At 48.5% G+C, this 26,794-nt stretch overlaps 2 protein-coding genes across 10 annotated transcripts in view; one reads left to right on the forward strand and one right to left on the reverse strand.

Moving 5' to 3' along the window:
- Positions 1 to 851, forward strand: part of RAB1A (RAB1A, member RAS oncogene family) — a 28,222-nt gene extending 27,371 nt beyond the window's left edge. For both annotated transcript variants that reach the window (XM_046662733.1, XM_046662732.1), the window contains one exon: positions 34 to 851. In XM_046662733.1, coding sequence (XP_046518689.1) covers positions 34 to 231 — 198 coding nt within the window. In that variant the 3' untranslated portion in view covers positions 232 to 851. The remainder of the gene's footprint in view (positions 1 to 33) is intronic.
- On the reverse strand, positions 527 to 26,794 carry CEP68 (centrosomal protein 68). Of its 8 annotated transcripts, none has more exons than XR_006888758.1 (8): positions 26,665 to 26,794; positions 17,219 to 17,618; positions 14,033 to 15,559; positions 12,423 to 12,545; positions 9,895 to 9,991; positions 6,205 to 6,377; positions 5,076 to 5,224; positions 527 to 3,079 (listed from the first exon to the last, which is right to left on the reverse strand). XR_006888758.1 is itself a non-coding variant. In XM_046662729.1 (8 exons), the coding sequence occupies exons 2-7, from the start codon at positions 17,567 to 17,569 to the stop codon at positions 5,201 to 5,203; spliced, it is 2,295 nt and encodes a 764-aa protein (XP_046518685.1). In that variant the 5' UTR covers positions 17,570 to 17,618; positions 26,665 to 26,794; the 3' UTR covers positions 527 to 3,079; positions 5,155 to 5,200. The 8 variants fall into 8 exon arrangements, 7 of the variants coding, with proteins under 7 accessions (XP_046518685.1, XP_046518680.1, XP_046518683.1 ...); XM_046662729.1 differs by having other exon boundaries at positions 5,155 to 5,224; XM_046662724.1 differs by lacking the exon at positions 527 to 3,079 and adding an exon at positions 20,427 to 20,479 and having other exon boundaries at positions 5,025 to 5,224; positions 26,665 to 26,786.

Consider the following 26,794-nt stretch of genomic DNA (forward strand, 5'->3'; position numbering starts at 1 on the left):
TTCAGTGTTAATTGTGCCTTATTATTCTCTTAGGAATTTGCTGATTCCCTTGGAATTCCATTTTTGGAAACCAGTGCTAAGAATGCAACGAATGTAGAACAGTCTTTCATGACCATGGCAGCTGAGATTAAAAAGCGAATGGGTCCTGGAGCAACAGCTGGCGGTGCAGAGAAGTCCAACGTTAAAATTCAGAGCACTCCGGTCAAGCAGTCAGGTGGAGGTTGCTGCTAAGATTTGCCTCCATCCTTTTCTCACAGCAATGAATTTGCAATCTGAACCCAAGTGAAAACAAAATTGCCTGAATTGTACTGTATGTAGCTGCACTACAACAGATTCTTACCGTCTCCACAAAGGTCAGAGATTGTAAATGGTCAATACTGACTTTTTTTTTATTCCCTTGACTCAAGACAGCTAACTTCATTTTCAGAACTGTTTTAAACCTTTGTGTGCTGGTTTATAAAATAATGTGTGTAATCTTTGTTGCTTTCCTGATACCAGACTGTTTCCCGTGGTTGGTTAGAATATATTTTGTTTTGATGTTTATATTGGCATGTTTAGACGTCAGGTTTAGTCTTCTGAAGATGAAGTTCAGCCATTTTGTATCAAACAGCACAACCAGTGTCTGTCACTTTCCATGCATAAAGTTTAGTGAGATGTTATATGTAAGATCTGATTTGCTAGTTCTTCCTTGTAGAGTTATAAACGGAAAGATTACACTATCTGATTAATAGTTTCTTCATACTCTGCATATAATTTGTGGCTGCAGAATATTGTAATTTGTTGCACACTATGTAACAAAACAACTGAAGATATGTTTAATAAATATTGTACTTATTGGAAGTAATATCAAACTGTATGGTGATAAGTTTTAATTCTTATGGTTAAAGGGAAATAGAACCTTGCATTATACTCAAAATGGCCATTTGTGTGTGCAAGCAGGGCATTGCAGACCTAGCTTAGAGCAGCATCCAATATGCTTTCCAGATAATATACCCAATCAATGACCTAGAGAGCCTTCTGTGCTGTGTAGGGATTTAACCAGGCTTAACGGTTCAGGGAGATTTAACTGTATGGAAAACAAGTTTAGAATGTTACCCTATCTAGCCTGTTATCTCTGATCCTTCCCTGAAAACCATTTGAAATGGCTTCATTGATCAACATTTTGTTAATTCATCTGTGGTAGAGGTGGGAAAGCAGCACACCTTTCCTAATTGGCAACGATCAGACTAATGCGTGTGCTGTATAATACTGTTTCCTCCGTGCTCGAGTCAGATGCCAGCTGTTTTATCCTCCACAACTGTATAACTTAGAGTGGAGGAGAGTTAAAGCATTCAAGTAGAAAGCAGGAAATTTATTACTTGATTGCCCTAATTTTAGAAATTATATCCCTAAAAATTAACTGAAAACACAAAGGCTGGGTGGGAATGATAAATGAGAGAAATATATTTATTTCAGTGGAATTTTGCACATGTGAAAAATTTTGTTAAATAGGACCTTAAAGATCCTAAGGTTTGTTTTATTGTGGGAAACAAAAATCTTCTGCTAACACTGGCATTTTAAGGTGATTGATAGAAATCAAAGATTGTTTCCTTGGGGTCGAAGTAGCAGCCAAAACATTCTTTACTTAGAGGCTTGGGATGTGGTTGTTGGCAACACATTTTATGGTGGGGTCTTTAATTCAATGATAAAATCTAAACTAAAAACAAGCCAAAAATTACAGGTTTTTTTATTTTCACTAAACAGGCAATTGAAATACATGGTACAAAAATAAGTGGTAAGATTATTGTAAAATGAAATGGACAGAATAAATATTCAATTTAATTTTCCATCTATGAGAATTTCACAATAAAATCATAGTTTACTTTGTATTATAGATGTGCTTGTTGGATCTATTCATCCTCACATAAGGCAACTGAAAAATTCCTCAAGTTACCAATAGTTATTTGGGTGAAGATCTTTTTTTTAATGCTTCAAAAGGTTTGCATTCTGCCTTACCAATACTGTATAAAGGGGGAAGGAATTTAGAAACTGTTTTTTGAATTAGATAAGTGACACAAATGTTAGACAGTGTGATGCTGTGCACTTCAGTTCTATACAGCAAGCTCAAACCATCAGCTCATTATTCTTGGTGAGTTAGAAAAAACCATTACATAAATTTAAGATGTAAGCATATTTACACACTTATTTAGTTTTGAAAATTCTAGTGTTCTTTCCCCCATGGCAGTCAAGACTGGGGCTTACCACAGGCCGTTGCAGCGTGCTTCGTTATTTGCTTTTATGAATATGCCAATAAATGCAGTTTTGTAAATAACATTCCCACTTCTCCCATTTTCAAGTACAAACATTTCAAGCTACTATGGCCTTTAATAATTTGTCCACTTAAAGGGAATTACTGCTTATTGGCATTTTGAATGTAAGTGGCTGCCATGAATTAGCTTACATAAGCGAAGAGTGTTCTGAACCCTGAGCAGTCACAGTCTCTGGGAAATCCTTGCAGAATGATAGCTGTTCTGGTCTGAGCAGTAACTTACTGTTTTTGACTGAAATATCCCTTAGCACACATGTTGCCACTGTAGCGTATTTTATAGCAACCCTTCTTTATGTTCCCATTTAAGCTTCAGAACAGCCCTGTATTGACATTGTCTCCTATTTGCAGATGAGCTTAGCCATGGAGCTGCAACAAGAAGCCAGGTCTCAAAACTGCCTGTCTGGCTCTTAGTACTGTGCCTTCCCTGTGGACTTAAGTTCTAATTTAAAGGAACTACTAGGAAATTTTACTACAGGTACACTTGGTTTGGTATTTCATAACCACTGTCATGTCACTGCAGGCCACTGTTGTCTTTAAGGCTAACGTGTACCACAGCACACTGGCCAGCCAGGCTACTTGAATCTAACCCAGCCATGTCTCCTGATAGAAATGCTGCTGGTAGCGTCTTCCTAGGCCCAAACAGTTTCAGCTTGAGTTCTAAAGGAGGTCTTAGACTTCTTAAAGCACTGCTGAAGATCTAATTAACAGTTGTGTTGATACTCTTCAGTGGCATTCACGGCTAGGTCCAGAGTAAGCACCCTTCAGTCACACCTTATTTCAAAGGAAATGAACAAAAATATCTTAGATCATTTCTGGGTAAAGTAGTACTTTCTTGGGAAACAGGGCACTCTGAAATAAAATATTCTATGAAAATTCCTGTCAGTTGAAGCTGATTATAATTAGGTTGAATGGGAAAACAATGGCATATTCAGCATTCAGTTGCTATAATATTGGCCAGTTTGTTTCTATAGGGTTGTCATCTTCAATCTTTTGGCTAACTAAGAGACCTATCCAATACTAGTAAATAAATGGGTTTAACTCCTGAGGGCTATCCTGTAACATACTCAAGTGGCAAGGCATGTCCCAATTTACAGCCACATTAGAGAGAAAGTGAAATACATCAATTTAAGAATAGGGCCATCAGACATATCTGCCTTTTTAACTAATTCTAGGCTTTTAAGACTGTTTAACAAATATAATTATTTGCTAGGGAGGTGTTTTGTGTTGTCTTTTTAAATCTGTGCATGGAACCAAGATTAATATGGAGATGGCAGAATCATAATACAGTTTAATTCTGATCCTGCCCTTGAGCAGTATGGTAAATCGTGCCATAGTAGCAGCAGGTGCTTGAAATTCTGCATTTTATTTAGCTACAACTGAACTTTATATAGTTTTCCTTCATAGTTCATCTTTAAACATTAGAATTTAACAGCTTATTTTCCAATCACTGTCAAGTCTGAAGAAATTTTAAAGCAGAAAAGTCATGTTTGATACTTAATTTAATATGGAGGTGGATGAGACAGTGTTAAGATTATGTGGCTCAGCCCCCAAAACCAAAGTCCTAAACTTCTTTTAAAGGAGGTAATTTAGTATTAAAAGTTTTTGTTCTGAAGGGATATCAGAAGTCTGCTTATGAGAATAATTGTTCCAAAGTCACCCTCTTTGGCTTAAGATGACTTATTAATTTCTTTATAAGCCTAAAAAAAATCTTCCTTTCTTAAGCACCCTCCTCAAATGAGAATTTGGAAGGAGTGTGAAAAAAGATCTGTCAGGGCGTATCTCACACATATTTAAGTGTGAAGAACTCTTCCCTTACGTCTTAGCCTATTGTAATACTAAAAATAGATGGGAAAAAAATGTGCTTTCCTCCTTCCATAAACATGGCCCAGTAGAACTTTTTTTAAGTGCTTTTTTGTTTTTGCAGAATCTGTGGTTACCAGCAAGAGCTGAGCATTTTGCTTTGAAAAGATATAAAATCAGTGCTTCAAGTGGTTGATCCATAGATTCTTTTTTTCCATCAAGGTACTTACATGTCAACTCCTAAGCTACAAAGAATTCCCTTTTTTCCTTTATTATTGACAGCCTTAGTTTCTTTAGGTAATCAGGCTGTGTGCTCCTATCCATGCCCTTCCCTGACCTTGGATACTCTTCCAAGGAAGAAGAGGAACGGAGGGCTGGAGGGCTGCATCCTCCTAGACGTACCCTTAAGGTGGATGATTAGTCTGTAGCCCTGCCGAAGCTCAGGGGCAGTTCCTAAGTCCCTCACACATTTTCCTTTAAGATATTAGTTAGGCAGGGAGATGCAGCCAACCCTGAAGATGACAAAAGGTGTCCTAACAGCCCAAAATAATTTGTAGAGGTTCACTTTGTTTAGAACCTTCTTCGGAGAGTTAAAGTCTCTTCTAAAACCTTCAAAGAGGGATTTATAAACATAAGCTTCGTTTTCTGAAAAGACCTAAGTTCCCGGCCAAGCATTCACTTTTTTCAGTCTCTTGGGTCATCTTGTATGCCTGAGAATACCAAGTATCTGGTACCACCTTTTTCATACCAGCCTTCTTTAAATGATCTCAGCAGATGGACTAGTTTAGGAGCTCTGTCTGCCATTTTTAACTAGAATGGGGTGGGGGGAGGAAAGACCTTTAAGTCCTGTTAGCATTATTTTATCAAAAACTGCAAAGCCACATGCTCTTTGTAGAGAAGCACCAAAGGAAAATGGTAGTTTGGAAGGATTCATTTTAAATAAAAATAATAACGCAGTGGCCCTTACTTCAGGGAAGAGAAAGGCATTTTAAAGCTAGTACATTCGTGAAGTTTCCCCCTTGATTTCAGTGTTAAATGGCTCTTACAAGGACTTCCTGAAAGTTTCCCACCAGCCAGATTCGGGCTGACAGATTACATCTCTGCCTGAGAAGATGCCTGAAAGAGAAAGAGAAGCATCTGTTATAGGCAGAATGCCACAGAGGAAGAAATGACAACCTCCGTTCGTTTTAGAACTAAAATTTTATTTTCTAATATTGCTCAAATTCCTTCCATGAAAACACAGGGACTCCCTGCTCTTGACATCCTTGGATTTTATCCTTTACTTTCTTTTATCTACAGTGAATTCTTGCCTAGAAAATCTGTGTCAAGCACCATATTTTGGTTATAGGAGAGGAATTTCAGAGAAGTATGGTCCAGCTGTGGAATCATGAAGAACATTGGGCAGTGGCAACCCCACAGTGGGCATGAACCCTCTCTGCTCTCTCAGCCCCGCTCGCTCTCACTCCCTGGTTGGCCTTCCCAGAGATCAAAAGAGAGTTGTACTATTAAGTCTCTAAGGCCTGTTACCCCAATCTATCCCCCAGCCCTTTTGGGAAGGGAGTGGGATGAGAAATTGCAGAGGCCCTCTGTGGGAAAGGGAGGCGCAGGGAGTTATCTGTAACTCTGGGTCTCTGCAGGCACTTGGTGCTGTCAGGAGTTGCTTGCAGTTGGAGTACCAAATTAGTTGGGTGAGAAGAGCCAGCAGAACAGGGGGCAACATGACAGCACTATACAGGAGAACCGTACACATGCAAAAATAAAAAGGTAGGTTTTGCCACTCTTTTCCTTGAGTGGCTGGAGTGGTGGTAAAGGGACTGTCATAAATGGGAGCCTGGGGCACCCTAGTCTAGAGCAGGGGTGAAACTGAGTAATGGAAAGTACCCAGGTGAGCCTTCATCATCATAGAAAGACCCCCAGCCTTCTACCTGGCAATGGTAGCAACTCCCTTTTCAGTATCAGGGGCTTCTCCCAGCATCTCATTTCTTTAGCTCAACAAGCTTCTAAGAAACAGCCAACTGTTAGAGCAGGAGCTCAATACCCTAATGCAGCACTGGGGTCTACAGACAGATTTTCTCCTCTTGGGTTCTTCTCCTTACCAGGCTAATCCCCTTCACGTCGGCGCTCCTGTGTGTCACTGGCATGTTGTCAGGGATGAGGCTGCAGCCAGCCAACATGTCCAGAGAGGCTAAAATAGTGTCATACAGGTGATCTGCGTGGCTCTCTAGCTCACTGGGCTGCTTCGAGATCCTCCTGAGGACATCCTTTAACACTGACAAATGAGGTTCAAAGCAATTAGGCCAAAAAAACCATGCAAGTTTATTTTCAAAAGAACATACAAGGGTGTAGCATTTTACATAAAATAGGACCATGGTAATAGTCTAAGAATGTCCACTCTTTTTAAACAGTCACTCTCCAGGGGACTGCTGTTGTACTGGAGGGATCTATGTTGTTAACTTCTGATTAAAGCTGAGAGAAGAATTTCAGTGGCTCCACTTTGAAATTACAGTCATGTACTGCTTAATGACAAGAATAGCATCGTTAGGTGATTTCATCATTATGCGAACATCAGAGAGCGTACTCACAAACCTAGAAGGTGTAGCCTACTACACACCTAGGCTATATGGTACTAATCTTACAGGATCACTGTCGTATATGCAGTTTGTCATTGACCCAAACATCATTATGTGGCGCGTGACTGTACATAATTCACAAAAGGAGACACAAACATGGTTCTCTGGGGACTGGTAGGTATTATCTGACTTTTAGAGAGAAGGCACAGGGCACATGGAGATCCTGTGGGGCAGAAGGCTTAAATGAAACAAAACAACATGCCAAGATTCGGACGCTGGGTCCTGCTACCAGGTCCTATCAGCTGCTTTTGGCTGGGGGAGTGTCAGCATGTAAATGGGTGTCTGGTATTGTATTTGGGAATGCTTGTGAACCCTTTTTTGTGGGTCCTAAATGAACAAACTCAAAAGCAAGTTATCTGAAAGCAGGCTAAGACAGGATGGTTAGTGAGGCCAAGGGTTCATTTGAGGAAGGGATGGGCTAGGTTCAGAATGCACAGTTGTGTTTTTCTCTTAAAAACGATTTCCTTTGTTGAACTCAAAGGCTGCTTTAGCTTCCTGTGCCTTTATCAGCTGTGCTAACACTCTCCCTAGTTTCCTGCCACAGCTGCAATGTCTGCCAGCAGCGGAAAGGAAAGGGGAAGCTGCCTATCTGCAGAGGATGCTGACGGATGGGCAGAAGGAGAAGGAACACAGGCTGCCTGTGTTGAGATCAGCCCCTGGGGAAGCCGCATCACTGCAGCAACATCAGGGCAAAGTGCCATCCTGACCACTCACGAGAGCTGGCCAGGCTGGCAGAGGAATGCAGCAAGGGTGTGTGGTACAGCTCGCCTGTAAGGGTGACCGGGCTGGGTTCTCCCCTCCACCATCACCAGACCTTTGCTCATCCTCCTGTGTGTGGTCAGTGGAATTCAGGGAACCTTTTTTTCACTGAACTTTTATTTTACAATGTTAGACTATTTGGTTGGGGCCATGTGAGAGGAAAGCTGGGAAGGGGAATGAAATAGCCTTTCCCAGTGAGACTCATCTTTTACTTGAATACATGCATACAGGGGCCTGGTTCAGCTTAATGTCAATAGGTTCCAGTCATTTGATCAGTATAAGGAGTCTGGGTGTGAGACAGGATCGTCGACTTGTAACTGGGTCAAAATGTAGTGAAAATCTGCCAGATTTCTGGGGGGAGGCCTTTGGCAGGAGGCTGACATAGAGACATTTTAGAGGGGGAATTAATTTGGCTTCCCATCCCTAAGGTTATATTCGTGGCTGAGGAAGAAAGCAGGCTCTGAGGAAGCTGGACAGGAGTGTTTGTGCTTGGGCTCTAGTGACCCTGGCAGGGTGCTCTGGAGAAAGGAGGACAGCCACGCACCTAACTGGAGAGACCCTGTGAATGTCAAGGAAATGTGATTTTCACAATAGCAATTATTCCAAGTGAGGATGGGGAGCGGCAGAGTGTCAATCTGAAAGAGCCTGGATACATATCTGAAAACCACAGAAAACCCAAAAGCCTCTTCTTTTGGCAGTAAAATACTTTTAGACTCCTTTTAAGAGAAGGGCAAAGTTGGATATTCTTATTACAGATTAAGCACTGAGAAGTATTACTTCATTGATTTTTAAATGACAGTCAAAGAACCTGTAGCTTTTACAAGGCCCACTGTTAATGTGGCCTCCGGAAGAGCTTCCATTATTGAGCTCTTTCCCTTCCTGCTCAGGCCCCTGCACCTCCAGATACTGAGGGCAGCCTGGGAGCCGGCATTGGAGGCCTCAAGCCAGGGCGCCACTCCTTGTGTGGCCCCAGGCAAATTCACAACTCTGTGAGGTGAGAGTAATAATAGTATCCATCTCACAGAGCTGTGATTAAATGGAAAAAAAATTGATATGTCAACTGCTTCAGCTCAGCGCCTGGCACACGGTGTTCAGTAAAATGCTGGTGTAATTAAAGAAGCTTGGCATATTGAATTTCTGCCTCAATAAAAACCAAAAAACCCTAGTGCAAGAGAACACCAGAAGAGTCAAAGTCCTCCCCAAGGCAGGGGCTCGGGCGGATGGCTCCCATAACTCACACTGGATAATCACCGCCCTGCTGCAAGCCCTTCAGGGCTCCCTATCCCCGAGGGCAGTTCTCAACCCCGTGATTCTTCTTCCAAGGGGGCATCTGGCAACATCTGGAGATATTCTGGGTTGTCACAACTGGAGAGGAGGTGCTGCTGGCATCTAATGGGTAGAGGCCAGGGATGCTACTGACCATCAAGCAATGCACAGGACAAGTCCTCGCAACAAAGAATCCTGCAGGCCAAAATGTCAGTGGTCCCGAGGTTGAGAAGCTGTTGTATGCCACCTCCGTAACAAGTACCCGCCCCCCACTTTTGGTCAGGCAAGTGCAACCTCATTGCCTCTCAAGCCTGTGGGTTCTGCCTAGCTTTGCTTATGCTGTTTGCTTCCAGTGTAAACCCCACTTCACTCCAAAACTGAGGCATAATACGACAGGCTCTTTTAGCACTTGGTTCTTCAGTCTTAAAGGAAAAATGAGGGGCTGATTTTGGGGGCCCATCAGTTTACTGCTTCAACCTAACCTCTAGCTCATCCTCCTTATTATATCCGCCCCCAGCAAGGACAACAATTGCAAATCCTTGTACCCTGCGTGCTTAGACATACTCTTGAAGTCTATGATTTTTACATTTTCTAAATTGGGAACCCACCCTGCAAAAGGGGCTTGAGCCTAGTTTGAGCACCACTGTCCACCTGTGCTCGCTCTATCGGTTCATTTCATCCTTCAGGCTATTCCCTTAGAAGAGACCAACTGCTCTCCCACCCTGAAACAAATCCTTCTCCAAAGCAGAGAACTACAGAGGGGTTCAACCTGTGCTGGGAAAGGGGGGAATCTCTGAGGGCTCCCCACTGTGAACACCCTAGCGGAAAACCAAAGACGTCTGGATTAAAACCAGCATTCCCACCCAGGAGGCCATCAGGAAAAAATAAAAGCAGAAGCAAAAATGTTGTTCTTGCAGGCTTGACGCCTAACTTCCACTCGGCTTACCTTTAGGACTGCCATGGCCTCACCGTGTGGCTGCCAGGGCAGTGAGGATGTGAGGGGCTGGCAGACAGGAAATCTAAGACAATGGGTGCATATGGGAGGGGCTCCTGACCAGTGACACGCGGGTCACTGGACCTGCTGCCAAGAGGGATTAAGCGCTGGCTAAATCAAAACCCCAAGCATCTTACCTGGAGTATTATCCAGCAGGCACTGGAGAAGAATCTCTCCTTTCTGTAAGACACTCTCCGTCAGGAACTGGTGTTCATCTATATCTTTCTTAAATTGCTTAAAGCATATCAGAAAAAAAAAGAAGAAAGCTTTGTTACTATCGTTTTGTAAAAGTTACTCAAAATGATCCCTTGCAGGGAGCCTGATTGCCCTCCAATGTGGAAGATAAACCCACTCAGTCTTCAGAATTCCCCAAGTAAACAGTGCAATAGTTTAACTTCACCTTCTTTGAATCAAAGGTACATACAGAGTCAATCCTTTTTTACAATTTAACAAAAGTTTTCTTTTCCCTGGCAGAGCCTGGCTCATGAACAGCCTAAAGTCAGGGTTTCCTTCCTGTGCCACATCTCACTGGCTTCTCTTAGAACTCACAGGCCTATGGGATTCTCAAAACACAGTCTTCTCTTCTAATGGACGTGTAAGAACCACAAAAGAGATGCTGTGAACTTGACCACAGGGAGCCGCCGCCTCCACCGAGTCCTGCCTCCATGTCCTCCTCTATGTGGACAGGCCTCGAGAAGCCTCTGTGAGTCTCCTAAGCAGCTGATTTGTTTTCCCCTCATCACTACCAAGCTGACTGTTTTTGATGTTCCTTTAGCTGCTAAGAAATGTAAAGTCAAATCCATGCCCACCTTCAGTACAGTGTGCAGAACTTGGCCGTTCACATTCTGAAGTTAAGATTTTACTGTTGGATTTACTATGTTCCTGTCTTCACTTTTCCTTTGCCTATTATTTTATTCTTTAGCACTCCGTAGTTTATATGCTGCCACAAACTCACTGTGTTATTAAGACAAACTGTGAGTATATGAGACAGAGTCAGGGTTAAAATATGTGAACACACACACTTGCTTATATTAGGTATCTAAGCAGGGGTCAAGGTAGCTCATACATATGCATGAGCCATGCACCATTCTGGGTGGGGAATGGGTTGGCAGTATAGTCCTACTCTGTGACACAGTTGTGTGGGTGACAGCAGAGGGCTAGGCTTCACTGACCTACAGGGGTAACTCCCAGCTTAGATCTCGGCTCTACCCACAAAGCAAGATAGTTGCTTCTGGCTAGCCTGGAAGTTGAGGCAAAGGACAGAATGACGGACAAATGGAGGGAATGGAGTTGTTCTACTTGATACCCGCTCCGATGGCGGCGGGGCTGAGGCACCCTGGAAAGGCCACCCAGGTAAGTCTAAGGATGGCAGTTCCATCGCCTGCAGTGGCACTGCCCCTGGGCCTCCTGGGGGTGGGCCCTGCACTGCTATGTGCATGCACTCGGGGGCTACACACAAAGACCTCACACTCAGCCTTCCTCTCCTGCCTCAAGTGCACTCCAGGCAAGGAACTCATGGCAATCCTGCTCCACCCAGCAGGAAACAGCATTCCCACTAGGGTATGGCAGCTGGCACACCCCGGCCAGGCCCCTCCCCTAAATTTTAGTTGGCTTCACATTGAAAAACAAAGTCCCTCTGCTGCAGTCAGGCCAGGGTGTTTGGCCCTGGCCCAGGCACGTGTAAATCACCCTCTTCTTCTGAAGGCACATGGTCAGGTTATAGATGGTGGTAGAAATTCAAAGAACTGTCCTAGGAAACCCCTTCTCGAGTAGCACTGGGCTCAGATCACAAATATCACCTCTGCTCCTTCAGAAGAGGTTAGAAAGGCTTGGCCAACCAGACATGCTAGAAGTCGGCAGGCAGTTCAGTCAAGTTAATGTTATACTTTGGGCAACTGTACATCATCCAATTCAGAACACTTGGCAGAATGAAGGGGGATCTACTGATAATTGTGCCGGAATAGCAGGCACACACTGTTACCCTAAATACGTCTGATCTTAAGTCAAGTTACCCAGAAGCCGAAATCAAAGAGATTTTTAAAATAACAAAACCTTAATGAAAAAGAGGCAAAAAACCCCAAAACCAAAACATACCGAGAAGCTAATCAAGTTGTATTTTTGTTTAAATATCATCACAATGCCCTGTGTATTTTCTGGAGTCAGTATGATTTCCACTCAAATCCTTGAATACCAGTCTGTGCTGTCTGATAGGACCTTCGGCGCACTGTTCAGTATGGCGGCCACTAGATAAATGTGATGATCCAACACTTGGAACTTTCAGTCCAGTGTGGCCAGTGCAGCTGAGAAGTCGGAATGGTTAACTTTACTATAACAGCCCTGTGTGATAGTGACTCCGTAACAGTGCAGAGCGATGCTTATCAATCCCTGAGACATTTGGAAAATTACACTGCAAATCACACTTAAGTATTTTTGATTGAGCATAAATATATTTTCTCCAAACTCTATTTGGCCTGGGAAATAACATACATTTTACAGTTTTTCAGCATTAAGAATTTGAAAAGGGAGCTCTGATTAGATTTCAGGTGAAACCGTCAATTGAGCCACAACATACCAAGCATCTGTGATTTAAGAATTTACTTGGTAATCAAGCAATTTAGCCACCACTCTGGTGAGTGGGCAGCCAGAAGCCAGGACCACACATTACCCGGTAAAGCTGCAGAGAAGACCTGAGACCTGTGAGATTGGACTTGGCTGGAGTCAAGTGGTTGGTAACGTCTGCTACGTTATACAGCCAGCGGATCAGCTCTTCTAGCTGACAGCAAAATGTCTGTGTAGACAAGTAAAAGAACACACGGGGTTACTGACCGAACTGCTGTTTACATTTTCAAGACTGCAACTATCCAGGGGGTTCCTGGAAACAGCCTGTGCACCCTTCTAAGCTCCCCTCACTGGAAGCCTTAGTCTCCTCTCTCCTGCCCTGACTGGCCCCACTCTATGACTCCAGACTTCCACCAAGGCAAGAGGAAGAGCCCCACCTTGGCTCTGTATCCCCTCAGCCTGATGGGACACCAAAAACGACAGGCTGAGAAAGGCCAGCCCTGCATGTGGGACTAGAGCAGCTAAGGTAAGGGCAGGGATGGGAACAGCCCAGAAGAGGTACACAGAAACCAGTTCTCACGTCAGCACCATTGCTAACTACCGAATTGTCATGGGGAAAATGGGAACAGAAAATCAGTGACTATAATCGTGCCTAACCTGAACCTGCAGCCAAACAACCAAATTCAAACTGCTTGTCCCTCTTCTCTCCCACACTGCCCAGGGAGCCAGGGCCCTGGGCTCCTGCCAGCCGCACACCCAGGGGAGTCTGAGCCAAACACTTTCCCTCATGGTATCTCAATCTTTTATCATAAAAGAGGGCACAGGCTAACATCCATCCTACCCACTTCACAGGGCAAATAAAATAATCCACGGGGCAGGTGAAAGCCCCCTTCCAGTGCTAGGAAATGTCTGGGGTGTGGGCTCATGGGGCACGGCCCTCTGGCCCACAGCCCTGCCGTGGTGTGGATGCAGTGTCCATGTGCTCAGCCAGGAGGCAGCCTGTGTGGCTCTCCAAGTGTGTGGGGAGCCACACTCCTGATGCTGCGCCAGGGGCTGTGCAAAGCCCTTGACGCAAATGATTCCATTTATCCACACATCCCAAGGAGGGAAGGCTCTCCATTTTCAGGGACTGAGCCAAAATTCAGAGACAGCAGTGCCATGATTCAAATGCAGATCTGCCTGACACTGACGACACTAGGCTGCAGAGTATTCATTCTATCTCTGGATACTCAGAGGTGGCCCACAAGAGAAGGTTCGGTGGCCACGGCACATCTAACGCCCCTGACTCTGCAGTTACCCCACGTCATCAGAAGGAAGCTCTGAGAAGCCCTGCAGTCAAGAAAGCACTCATTTTGTTTAGCCCAGTGTTTCCTGAAGGCATCTGAGCACAAGCCCTTTTTGTGCAGAGAACCTCTCAGGCCTCAAGGTCAGGAGCCTTGCAGAGCAGCCTGGGGCAGGGGTCTAGAGCTCAGGTTCCAGCCCTTGCTAATTGTGAGTGTGCAGTAACCTCACCTCTCGCTGCCTTCTTCTCCAAACTGTGAAATGAGAACAATAGCTAACCGGGTAGAGCTGTGAGGACTGAACAGCATAAGGTGCAGTACAGTGCCTGCCAGATGAAAAGTGCTCAGTGTTACTACGTTTTATGATGATGTTAATGGACTGAGGGAAGAGGAGACAAGACGCCTCTACACGAAGCCTCTTAAACGTTGAGTTTACCTTCACACACTGCACGAGTGATTCTTTTCCCTGCTCTCCTCCCCTCCGGGGAGGCTGCCCGTCAGCATCTGGATCTGAGAATGCCCGCCGGTCCAACATAGCTGGCAAGCAGGAACATGTTCTCAGCGGTCCAGAGGAGACCCCCAGGGCCTGGCCACTCCCCAGACCGCCTGTCACTGCAGAGTCCCTTGCATGGACGAAGGAGCGCAGCAAACAGTGGTTCTGGCCCTCAGGGCCCCTGGACCCTCTGCGGGCAGGCCTGGAGGGAAGCTGGCTTTGGCTGGAGTCCGATGGGAGGGAAGCTGGCCCATCACTGTCTGACACGTCCAGGGAGCTCTGCCCTTTGGGAGCCCCGGTGGGCAGGGTCACCACAGTAGGAATGGAACCTAGATAAGAAACCAAGCTAGAAACCTGCGTCAGCCGAGTGGGCAGGGCAAGGTACTCGTCGTCACTTTCCACCTCCTCCTCTGATTTCCATCCAGACTCCATGCAGGCACGGCGCCGGATACTCTGGCTGGTCCCTTTCTCTCTTTCTGGCCCGGGTGAAGGCCACCCTCTGTCCCATGTCTTCAGCTGGGGAAGGCCCACCTCAAGGTGCTTGCCCACAGGCAGCCAGTCCCTCACACCCCTCAGGGCTGGCTCTTTGCTCTCCCAAGGAGCATCTGTACTGCCTGGGGCTCTGGGGGTAGATGCAAGCAGTCTACGAGACGCCAGCCCCATGCCACCCTGCTTCTGGGGTATTCCAGAGGGCAACCGCTTAAGGTCCGGCTCTCTGGGCCCTGAGAATGGCAGGGCAGTGGCCTCTGCTGGTGGGCAACTGTGGGCGATATTAGTGGGTGACTTCAGCGTGCTTGCTGGGGAAACAGAGAAGCTATCCAGGTCTACACCTGAGTCCTGCAGGACAGGGTCAGCCAGCACATGGCTGTCAAGGTGCTTCAGGAGCTGAGGCCTGGGCCGCAGTGGGTAAGTATAGTCCAGGAGGTCTTCATACTCTTTATTCGGGTTCCAGAGGGGAGAGTGGCGGTCGGGGGAAGGGGGCAGGGAATCTGGCAGCACGCAGGCCCAGTACTCGGCCTGGAAGGAGAGGTGCCTCCTGCCCAGCCCAGGAGCATCACCCCCAGAGAACACAGGCTGTGGCGACCACTGGAGCCGAGGCCCTGGCCGCCCCACAGAGGGGGCTGACTGGGGGACGACCAGCTCCAGGGAGGAGACCTTGGCAAGGGAGCAACTTCGAGGTTCCGCCTTCTCTTGGTGACCCTGGAGACTGCTGCCGGGGGACGAGGCGGAGCCGCTGCAGCTGGAAAACTGCGGAGCAGCAGCACCTGGGCTCACCCCAGACCTCCACCTTGACGGGAAAGGGAAACCTGAGATGTGAGGCTGTTGGCTGAGGTCCAGCACCCGGGGTGACTCAACTGGGGACAGGTCCTCTTCGGTGTCAGCATCATGTCCTGAGCAAAGGGCTGTGGCTCTGGGAACGGTAAGGGTCTGAGGTAGCTCCTCTGAGGCAGAAAGCCTGGTCTCCTCCATCTGCAATGATAAGAGCGAAGAAAGAACACTCAGGGGAAAATAGGCAAACTGAATGTCTTTCTTAGATGACAACTCGGAGTTTTTTTGGGGGGCCCAGGTGATGTTCGGGAAAGGTCCTGAAATCAAGAGTCAGCTCCTGATGCAAGAATCAGACAGAGTGCGCTGCTAGTGGCCGGCACCAAGGTCACCCTGCTCTGGGAAGCAGATTGTCTTCCCCAACTGATCCCCTACTTGGTCCTGTCAAAGGTTCCTCCTCCACAGACACCCAGTTGCCAGTGAGCAGAGCTCAGACAGCTCTGTCATGTGAAGATGGAACTCACTGCCTCGCCTTTGACAAGTGTCTCCTGGGCAGACGAAACCTCAATCATTCTGTCACCGACAGGAGACACATCCCAACCCAGCAGGCAGGTGACCCACCAGACTCTACCAGGCTCAGCTCAGATGCCAGTGTTAACTGCACACTGGCAAAATGAGTCGTTCATCTCAGCCTCTTCACTCTGAATCTTTACTCTGCTCCAGGAAGAACTTTCCCCAAGGGAGGCAGGACGGCACCGTGGTTAAGGGCATGGGCTTTGGAACCAGACAGACCTGACGCCAAGCACCTTCCAGATATGTGACTTTGAGCCTGACTTCCCTTACCTGTAAAACAGGAATAGTCAGAGGACCACTTCCTCAGGACCTGAGGATTATGTGAGCTCATGTGGGAAAAGCACAGGGCGAGAGCTTTATGTGCACACCAGACGCAGACTCACGAAGCGGCCCACTTCTGTGTTTGCTGATTTACTTCCTGCCTCACTCAATCTCTGACTCATGGGTGCCTTGAGCCTCCCTAGGCCCCCGGCTTTCAGGCAGGTGGGCCCAGCTTCTGTTTCCTCCCAGACCATCTTGCTCAGAGCCTCCTCACAGGATGGGGCTCCAGAGGGGCAGCACGCAGCTGCCAAGCCCACAATGATACTGAAGAGATCAAGCCATTCCCACAAAAGGCCTTGGCAAGCAGAACATAATAGGACGTCAGAGCTGGGAGGGACAGGTCATTCAGTCACCTTCCCAATTATGCTGAGGGCCTGAAAGATTTGGTGATTTGTCTGAGGTCACAGAGCCAGGCAGGGCTCTCTGCTCCATGTGACTCCCACCAGGCAAGGCCGCCGTGCAGTCAGGGAGGCCCAAGAAACTCTCCCTGCCCAGGGACAGTACTGCCTACTACATGGGCTCCACAGCTCTGCTAGGTTCCCTGGGTCCCCAGGAGATACAGTCTCAGAGGCCTCAGGAGCAGAAAGCCCTGGACCCTCCTTCCCCAAGTCTCCTTAGGGCCCCGGAGCCTTCAGATCACTGAGTCAGAAACAGGATGTGGCTCGCCCTGTCAGAGCTCCTCTGGCTGGCCCATTGGGAAGTAGGTCTTGGCCACACCATCCCCGGTCCTCAAAAGGTCACCAGTCACACTCTTGAGGAATAGGAGCTGCTGTGGACAGAGGACCCTGCTGGCCCCAAGGCCCTGCTCTCCAGGTGAACCTATAAAACAGATCATCACACCCAAGCTCGCCCAATTCCCCACCTTGTACAGGGGCTGGGAAAGCATGTAAGATGGTGAGAAAATGCCGGGACATACTCCAAAAGGACAGCACTAGGTAAACCCACAGTCCCATTTACCTCAGTACCTACCTGGCTTCCCACGGAGTGCGAAAGGTCTCCAGTCCCCATGCTGGTAGGAGGAAGCAGGCAACCGAACACAGGCTTGGAGCCACCAGGCTCCCAGCTGGCGTCACTGGCCTGCGGCTGGTAGGCTCCAGAGGGACCAGGGCTGGCCCCACCGCAGCAGGCAGTGACAGGGAGCCCCTCTGCCCGCCACACAGGGGAGGCGGGCCCTCCCTCAGCTTCCAGGCGTGGCAGCTGCTCCCCGCTCACGGGCCCTGGGGTGCCCACCTCCTGCTCCCTGCAGCTCCACCTCCTGTAGGATGGGGCCTTTGTGTCCTCAGATGTTTCTACCTCTGCCTTTTCTTCTCCCAGGGCCATTGAGATGTCCGTAGGTCCCCTGAAGACGCCCCCTGAAACCTGCAGCTCCCTACAAAATGGGAAAGAGAAAGAAAAAGATAAGTTTTCTGCATCTGTGTCCAGGACACCTTGCTTTTTAATGATTAAGACAAACACTTTTTTAGCCAAAGGAAAAAAAGAACAAACGTGGCTTCTTCCTCAGAGAAGAAAAGAGCTCCAGCTTTTCCTTGGCTCTAGGCCTTCCACAAGGAGATGCAGGAACCATCATCCTGTCCTCTGCTTTTCCGGGGCCAGTACCAGGCCCAGCAGCGGGTGCCCAGCAGGGACAATGCAGGTCCAATCCGAGACAAGGCTTGGTCCTGCCTAAAATCACCTTTTCGTCCCTGTCCCTTCGGCCCATCCCCAATGAGTAAGGGGCCTGGCTTGGGCCCTCCGGTTCTGTTGTCACAATGCCCTGGTCAGCAGGCACTCTGGCCTGGCTCTGACCACTCTGCTCTAGAAAACAGAAAGTCAGGGCAGGCTCAGGCTTGGCCGAGCCCAGGATGCTCCCTTGGTGCCCAGCAGAGGAGGCAGGAGGACCCTCTCAAAGCCAGAAACCACACTTCAGGCTGTGGAGCAGATGGGGACTTCTCATTCCAAGTGTGAGAGAGAGAGAGGGGGAGGGGGATGGGCCGGGGGAGAGGGAGAGAGAGAGAGAGGGACAGGGACAGGGAGAGGGAGAGAGCACGTGCAAGCAAGAGACAGCAAGTAGGCTAACATGCTAACAAGCAAGCGAGCAGCACACCAGGCAGCTGCTGCCAGGCAAGGGAGAACCAGGGTGAGTGCTCAGGGAGGGAGGAAGGAACGATTTGGAAGCTGGAGCTGAAAATAGGGCTGTTCCAGTAAGAGCTTTAGTGACAACACAGGGAGACCCCTCAGCCTACATGTGCAGGCAAGGGCTGCTGCCGGGAGCACGGCTGGGCTGGGCTGGGGCTGGAAAGCCAGAAAGCTGGCAGGAGGAGAACCCCAGGAGGGTTTGGAAGGCGGGTAAGGAGCAAGTGCCCAGGGTTTCGGTGGCCGCCTGGAGTGCACTGGGCCAACCTCAGAGGGAAAAGCTGGGCAGAAATAGCCTGTTTCCTCAGAGCCTGGGAGCAGGAGTGATGGCAAGAGGAGGAGCTGGCGCCAGCAGGGAAGCCTGACAAGGTGGAGGCGGCCATGGACGCGGGCTCATCTGCTCAGCTTGCACACTGGGCAACAGGGCTGGGTGGGAACAGCATGTCACCTGAGACTGCCCTTACCCGAACACGAGCGGGCCCTGCCCGGCTGCCTGGGCACTTGAGGCTCCAGACCCATTCAGAGGCGACCCCAGAGAAGAACATACACCTCACATGTACTCTCATTTACTTCTCACAACCACCACCAGGGGCAGGAACTAAGCTGAAAAACAATTTCTTTGGACAGATAATATGTGGTTCAAACTTAAAATGGACTAAGTCTGCCTCTTCCCCCGTCCCCATCCCTCACTAAGTGAGGTGGTGTGTGCAGGGCATGACGACAGTGCCTGCAGAGTGTGCACCGAGTGTCAGCTAGTGCCGTCAGTGTCACGGGGAGGGAGTGTGTGCATGACAGAGTCACTGTGACAAGTCATCTTGCGAGGAATAATGGACTCCAACAGGGGGAGAAAAAGCAGCCAATTCTTCCGTATAACCAAGGAAAATACTTACTACTAGATATTCCCACAAAAAGAGGCAGTCTCATTAATTTTGCGTGTCCCCTCATCTCCCAGTGCCTATGCAGACAAACGCAAAGACCTAGTTAACCCTTCCCTCTCTCTACACAAAAGTAGCAAACGCTACAGGACACTGCTCAGAACCTCACTCTCCTGTCTTTTTTTCTTCCTTTTTTAAACAAAATATCTTGGAGATTTTTCCTTAGCAATACACAGAGAGCTTCCTCGTCCTTTTTCTCACTGCCCAGTACTGCAGCCCACTGTAAGGATGTACTCTAACTTACCTCACCAGTCCCTCCCCGGTGGAGACTGGAGTCACTTCCCGTCTTTTGCTGTGACGAACAACGCTGCAGTGAGTAACACGCACACATCACCTGCACGCACGCCAGCACACCCACAGCATAAACAGCCAGAAGCAGAACTGCTGAGGCACAGGGTACAGTGGCCCTCTGTGCATGGCAGCGATTTACACTCCCACCAGCAGCATGCGAGTGCCAGCCTCTTACCCTCATTTCACAGAGGGGGACACCAAGGCTCAGAGAGATTCAGATCCAAGACCGTGTGACTCCAGAACCCAAGCCCTTCATGAACCAGCTGGGGAATGAGTTACAAAACAGACAGGCACTCAAAGTAGACGAGGGAAGAGCTGGCTGGAGGGACTGAGGGATGGGTGACCAAGTCCTGCTGAGCCAGAGACTTCCATGGAGCCACATCCTCACCTTGTGGCTATCTAAGAAACTGCACATGAAGATGCTTGCAGGCAAACTGTTTTCATAACTATGGGAGTAAGCTGAGCCCATGAGATGGAACAATTAGGGTGAAGGCTGAACCTAGCCCACAGCCCCCCCTTTCTCTTTCTTGCTCCATTCCTAGCAACTCTCAAATGGCCAGAGTCGGGCTGTGAGGGGTGGCTACTCCTTTTATTCCCCTACCTCCCCTCCACTAAAGGGTGTGGTCCTGTGACAGCCTGGAATAAGACGATGCTGCGGCAAGAGAGGGGTGCAAACAAATGAGCGCAGTCTTTGTTTTGATAACATATTTTTGATTTGTCTTGTCTGGATCTCATTATTCAAACAAGAAGGTATCCATTTATCGGGGGGGAGGGGATGAGCTAGAATTATAAGCTGTTCAGAAGACACCTCTAGATAACTTACAAATATACATACAAACCTGAGCTAGGTTAACAGTGTCACCAGAGCCCTGCAGCAACCAGGTAAGAAGGTCTGAAATGCAATGATTTTCAAGGAAATGTTACTTCTGAAAAGACAGATTACAGGTGGTTATTTTCTGAGTCTGGATAAGCAGTCCCTTCAGAATTTTACTTATTAATCTGCCTAACAAATCATGCTTTTTTCTCCCGTGCTACACAAGTTTATTATGAGAACCATGAAAGAAAAAACAAGGAAAAAACAAAAAGAGGCCCTCAAAAGTTCATTCCAAATTGTATATAAGACACTACAGAACACAAAGAAAGGGAGAAATCAACTGGGATAGAGATAACCAGGGAAAATTCCTTGAAGTAATAACTGTCAAAGGCAAACCATTTTAAAACATCAATTATGTTGAAGAAAACATCAGCCCAGCAAACGAACGAGTTCTGGATTTCTAGAGCTCAGTCCTGTCCGCGTTCGCCAGGTGGGCAGCTGTCCCCTGCATGCAGGTCCAGCCCTCACCTCCCTAGAGTCTGGATTTTGCACATCATTCCTCCGAAGTCTCTGGGGGTGAAGGTGGAGTGGAGGATTCTGCTTGGACCCTTCCAGTGAGACAGCTTACTCCTTTCCAAAGCAACCAATGGACTGCTCAGACTGATGAAAACGATTCGCTGTGCTGGACCAACACTGTCTCCCAGGTCAGGAGCTGTAAACAATCTGCTACTCTCTGTGGGGCCTCGCTGCTCTCAGATCACACACTGTACAGGGTTCCTGGAGGCTAGCAGCTCCATGGCAGGTAGAGGCCTCAGCTGGCCTTCTCCCTAACAGGGAGGCACCAGGAGGTTGGGCTGAGTGAGGAGAGGCCTCACAGCACAATGAACAATGAAATGAACAATGAATTCAACCTTCCATCTGAGGAAGGTCTGTATACCCAGATCTGCCCTGTCCTTGGCCAAACCGAGAAACAAGCCACGTAAGCTGCAGGATGTTCTAGGGATGACCTGGACTTGGCTATTAAAATTCTCCATTAGTTTCCAGGGCCTACAGAGGCCGGATGACCTACCAGATATAATTAGGAGTGATGCAGGCTTGGCTTACTCTTGCCCTATAGTAAAAATATGCTCACACATCACATACGTGGTAACACTAACTCCATAAGACTGGACATCTGACCCTTCCTGGTATCTGCCTCACCACCCTCGTGCGGTCCTGTCACAGCTGCCAGGGCTTCCTCCCACTCGCTCCTGTCCAGGATCAGAAAGGGGGACTGGCGACTGGGGGGAGGAGTGGTGTTCCTGTCTTAACCAAATCATTCAAATAGATGAATGGTCAAAGAAGGAGGAATCCTTCTCTGATCAAAAAGGACTTTCTCCAGGATTCTCTAAATCACAAGCTCCCTTTGAAACAATCTGATTCAGGGGCTGGCCCCGTGGCCGTGTGGTTAAGTTTGCACGTGCCGCTTCAGCAGCCCAGGGTTTCACTGGTTCGGATCCTGGGCATGGACATGACACCGCTCATCAGACCACGATGAGGCGGTGTCCCACATAGCACAACCAGAGGCACTCACAACTAGAATATACAACTATATACTGGGGGGCTTTGGGGAGAAGTATAAAAAAAAAAGAAGATTGGCAACAGTTGTTAGCTCAGGTGCCAATCTTTAAAAAGAAAGGAAACAATCTGATATCAATTTTGCCCAGGAAGCTCTGTTCCTGAGTACACAGAGAGCCACCTGTACCAGCCACAGAGCAAGCCCTATGAGATCAGGGGCCAAAGCCCTGAGACGACTCCTTGTTTCCACGGGAGGCCCCAGGTGTAAGTGTAAATGCCGTGCACACACACTGGCAGAATCAAGCCTGAGAACCAGACAAAGAAGCTCTCAGTGCTGCTCTTTCTCTAAGAACACGAAGCTGCCCACAAGGAAAGGGGACCGGGTCGGGCAGGACCCAGCACTGTCTGGGTGCTGGAAGGCTTCTCGGGGAACTAGAATGACAGGAGAAAGGAGCTTAAAGGCAGAAGCCAATCCAGGCATAGGAGGCAGCATGAAAGGGGGTAAAGACATACGGGGGGGGGGGGGGGGGGGGGGGGGGGCAACAAACAGGTCAGTCACAAGAGGCCCAGGCCTGCCACAGAGCAGGGAGGGTGCCAGGAGCGCTGTGGCTGGAGGTTTGAGACTGGGAGGCCAATGGCCAAGAGCCCCACTGTTCCACCTGCTCCTTCCCCAGCTGTGGACGCCCTGAAGCCCCTTAGTCCTCTGCATCAACCTTGTCTTTGCTGGGGGGCAGATCACCCTCAGTGCAGTGTCCCCTCCTATGCAGGTAACAGCAAAGCAAAGTGAAAGGAAGAACAGGTTCAAAGCCGTAGAGGGGTGTCTCTGATGGTGTGGCAATGTGCCAATGCCAGCCTCAGGATCCTCGGGCACCTGCAGCTTCCAGCCTTTTCCCCCTAGGCTGCTTCCCTACCTTTTCCTGAGAGTCAAAGAAAGAGTCCTCCAGGGCCCTCAGAGAACCACTGGATCCCTCTGGATCAGTGTGGTGGGAAGGCTGTCACCGGGCTGCTCTCCCCCTGCTTTCTCACTTGCTCACTCACCAGTTGGCTGGCTGACTGGGACCACCAGACAGCCTCACAGCAAAGCCTATCTTCCAACTTGTCATGAGAGGTCTTTAGATGGCCTTTAAAGAGATGCAAATGCCACAGCTACAAGGAGCTTGTCTGAGCTTCCAGCCACCCCTCCCCTCAATCCCAAGCCCTCTGGCCTCAGCAGTCCCTAGATTGTCCCCATTCAACAAAGCTCAATGTATGAGGATGCAGAGGACTGAACATGTCAATCAACTGTATCCTCTGTTCCCAGCAAAGGGCAAGGCAGAAAAACAGCTTCCCTGTAGCAAAAATCGCTCCTACCCACCAAGGAAGCTGGCCCTGGAGGACGTGGTCGCAGTTCCACAGGCCATTGCTTTACTGTACTGAAAGTTTCTTGTGAGCCCATCAGGCCACATGTAAGAAGACGGATAAGAATCTTACTGGTTTTCTCAAGAGATGCTATTAAGAATGTCACTCACCTTATCAAAGCATCCCCTTTGGAGAACCCATGGGAGAATTCTCTGGTCCCAGTAATAGAAACAGCTATTTGAGCAGCCAGTTTGTTTTTACATTATAGGTACTGGCAAAACTGATAAAAACTTTCCTTTTTGCTTTGGCTACTAGGAAGCCCAGGGCCAAATCTGCAGTCCTGCACAATTAAAACGTATAGGACAGAGGAACACTCACCTTCTATACTCATCTTACCCTCGACTTCCTCTTACTTTTCTTTTACCTTTTCTGCCTCAATTACTTTTATATAAAATCTTGTTACACTAAAAGTATCTTGGAAAGATTGCTCAAATCACTTTTTGGAATAAAAGAGAACTGTTAAAAACAGAATAAAATAATAAATAGGAAAAAAGCTCCTAAATTCAAGACTTCACTTTTCCAATACCCAAAGAAAACAAAACCTGTTTACTGGTACTTATAAAAAGCAAATGCAGATGCTTATGTCTGTACCTTTCTACTCAAAGTGTCGCCCATGGACGAGCAGCGTCCACACCTCACAGCTTGTTGGGAATACATTCTCAGGCCCCACCAAGAGCCTTGGAATCAGAACCTGCATTTCAGCAAGATCTCCAGGCAACTGGTAAGCACAATAATGTTTCAGAACACCAGGTGAGTACGCCTGTTTTAGCGCCCTGAAAAGCAACAACTTTCATGGCTTTACAACCATTCATCGAGCACCTCTCTTATGCCAGGCACACAAAGAAGGAAATTTACGGTCCTCGAACTTAACGGCTTTCCAACAGGACACCAGAAAAAAACCCACACCTTGTGGCAGGTTTTTAATGGCTAATTATAGAATGTCACAGCTGGAAGAGAGTCCCCAGAAAGAATAGTATTCCTCAAAAAGGATTCAAGACTCATTGTGGCTATTCTACAAGCAGAACCAGAGACCAGAATTCTCCTATGATAGTTTCAAGTGAGAGGAGGACTGGTATTTCTTTTGGAGACTCCAAATAATTTAAGAGAAACTGATGTGCCAACGGGACCTACAGCTGTAAGGAAATATACAACTTAGCCTGTTTCCTGCACCAGAAAGTGGTCCAGAAAAACCTGGAAGTGAGGCAACCTCCCCTAGGGGTTGTATCTGCCACCTCCAGGTCTGGCAAATCGGTCTAGAGCCAACAGGAAGGCTTCTTCCACTTTTCACAATGTTTGTGAACAACTTTAAAGACAGGAGACAGTTTCTTCATGAGAAGAGACTTAAGTTATAAGGAGAGACAGCAGCGCAAGCCCACCTCCACAAGCTCTGCCTCTCTGGCTGGACCACCCCTCCCACGGACTTTCTCTCAGCCACATCAGGCCGAGTCTGTCTTCCTCCTCTGCTTTTGTATGACCATTCTGAGTAAGAGACCACATTAAGAGTGTATCAAATACTACTGTAATACTTGGCCAAATTGTTATTTGGCACCTCATCAATCTCTAGTGGATGGTAGGACTACATGCATAAACTATTAATCTTCTATGGAATTCTTTTACTGGGGGGCGGGGAGAATCTGGAAAGGTTTAAGCAATTTTTTAAAATCAAGGAGCAGATAAAGACCAAAGGCAGACAGACCCTGACGGGTGAAGCACTACACAGATATACTCAGTATTGGTGAATCTGTTCAAGTCCCTGTTTATTTTTATCCTAACAACTCCTACAGCAACTGCACATTTTCTTTGTGCCAGGAACTATGATCAGCACTTTATGACAAGATTTTATTTAATATTGAGAACCCATGGAGTAAATACTATTCTAACTCCCATTTTACAGATAAGGAAACTGAGACAGAGTTAAATAACCTGTCCAGGGTTAGTAACACGACAGAGCTAAAGTCTGATTTGACTTCAGAGAGCCAGAGCTCAACTGTCTCCCTAACCTGGAGGAATAACTGGCCCAACAAGTTAAAGGAATTAAAGCGTGTTTTTTTCCTTTTGTCAAGTTTTGGCTACACTGCTGATTTTTTGTTTTCTTTTGGCTTCTTTCAATCACAGAGTGCCTTCTATGTTCCAAGCATTGTGCTAGGGGCTGGGGACACCACGATACAGTGTGCTGTGTAAAAATAGAGGCAAGAGAAGGTAGCCCAAGGCGGGAGTGATTATTAGTGATTATTACTGGAGTGGGAGGAGAGTTATAAAAAGCTTCCAGAAGTGGTGAGTTCTTTGCTCTTTTCTGTGCTGAGTGGAACTGACTGACCAGGTGATGGGGGAACAAGGATGAGAAATGGTGACCTCTACTTCTTTTAACCAAGCCCTTGACCCTTGACGCAACACAGTTTGTAATGCATTTTAACAACGCTCTTCATACTCTGGATCTAGGAACCGTTAGGGTCTTCATGAACGCTACCCATCTTCGTGCCCGCCTCCCTCCACCCCGCAGTGAATTCCCAGTGAGGTCTAATTTACTCTGGCACTGGCAGGTTTCCGCTCATTTTTATTACAAACAATACCCCAAACCCAACCGAATAATTATACAGGGGCTGAAGGAGGTTTTGCACACGCGCCCCTGGGCTGCCGAGAACTGTTCTAGTGATAACGGTTGGAAAGGGTGGCCCTTCTGGGCAAAAAAGTGAGACATCTTGCTTTTTCCCCTCGGCAGCTGGGGACTGCTGCATTCAAGGCGACAAGAAGGCATCCTTCGTCTCCATCTTTCCAGTGGGAATGACCCTGAGCTGGTGAGACAGGGTCTCCGCAGTGGGCCGGATCGGGAGCAGCGCGAGCCCCTTACTCCGGGGCATCGGGGCCTCGGCGAGGGCGCAGGGTAAACAGGGCACGCCCGGGCCCGGGCAGGGGCCGAGAGGGAAGCGAGCCCTCGCGGCCACGGCCAAGCAGCTGCTCGCACGGGAGGACGAGGACGCGCGCGCCCCCACCTCCGCCCGGCCTCGCCGCGCTCAGGCCCTTCCAACCGCGGCCTCCCACCCCGCCCCGGCTCCGCGGTCGCGGTCCCGACCCGCACCCGCCGTTCCGCCTGCAAAATGGAGGCGAAGGCACGAGGCGCCCCCGCCCCCAGGCAGCTTTTGTGCCCCTCCCGCGGGGGACGCGAGGCGCGGCGGCCCGGCAGGGCCTCGCAGACCCAGAGAGACCGCGCGGCAGAGGGGGCCGGGCCGCCGGGGACCCGGGCTGTCCGGCCGCGGCCCCCAGCGCCGCGGCCCCTCGGACACCGCGGCTGCGCGCCGGCCACTACCTACCGCAGCTCGAGCGCTTCGGACGCCCCAGCCGGGCCTGCAGCGGTGCGCGCGGGCCCAACAGCCCCATACGGCGGCCCCAACGCGGGGGTCCAAGATGCAGACCGCGGCCCTCCCACCCGAGCCTGGAACG

The sequence above is a fragment of the Equus quagga genome, chromosome 5, assembly GCF_021613505.1.
Source record: "Equus quagga isolate Etosha38 chromosome 5, UCLA_HA_Equagga_1.0, whole genome shotgun sequence".
NCBI lineage: Eukaryota > Metazoa > Chordata > Mammalia > Perissodactyla > Equidae > Equus > Equus quagga.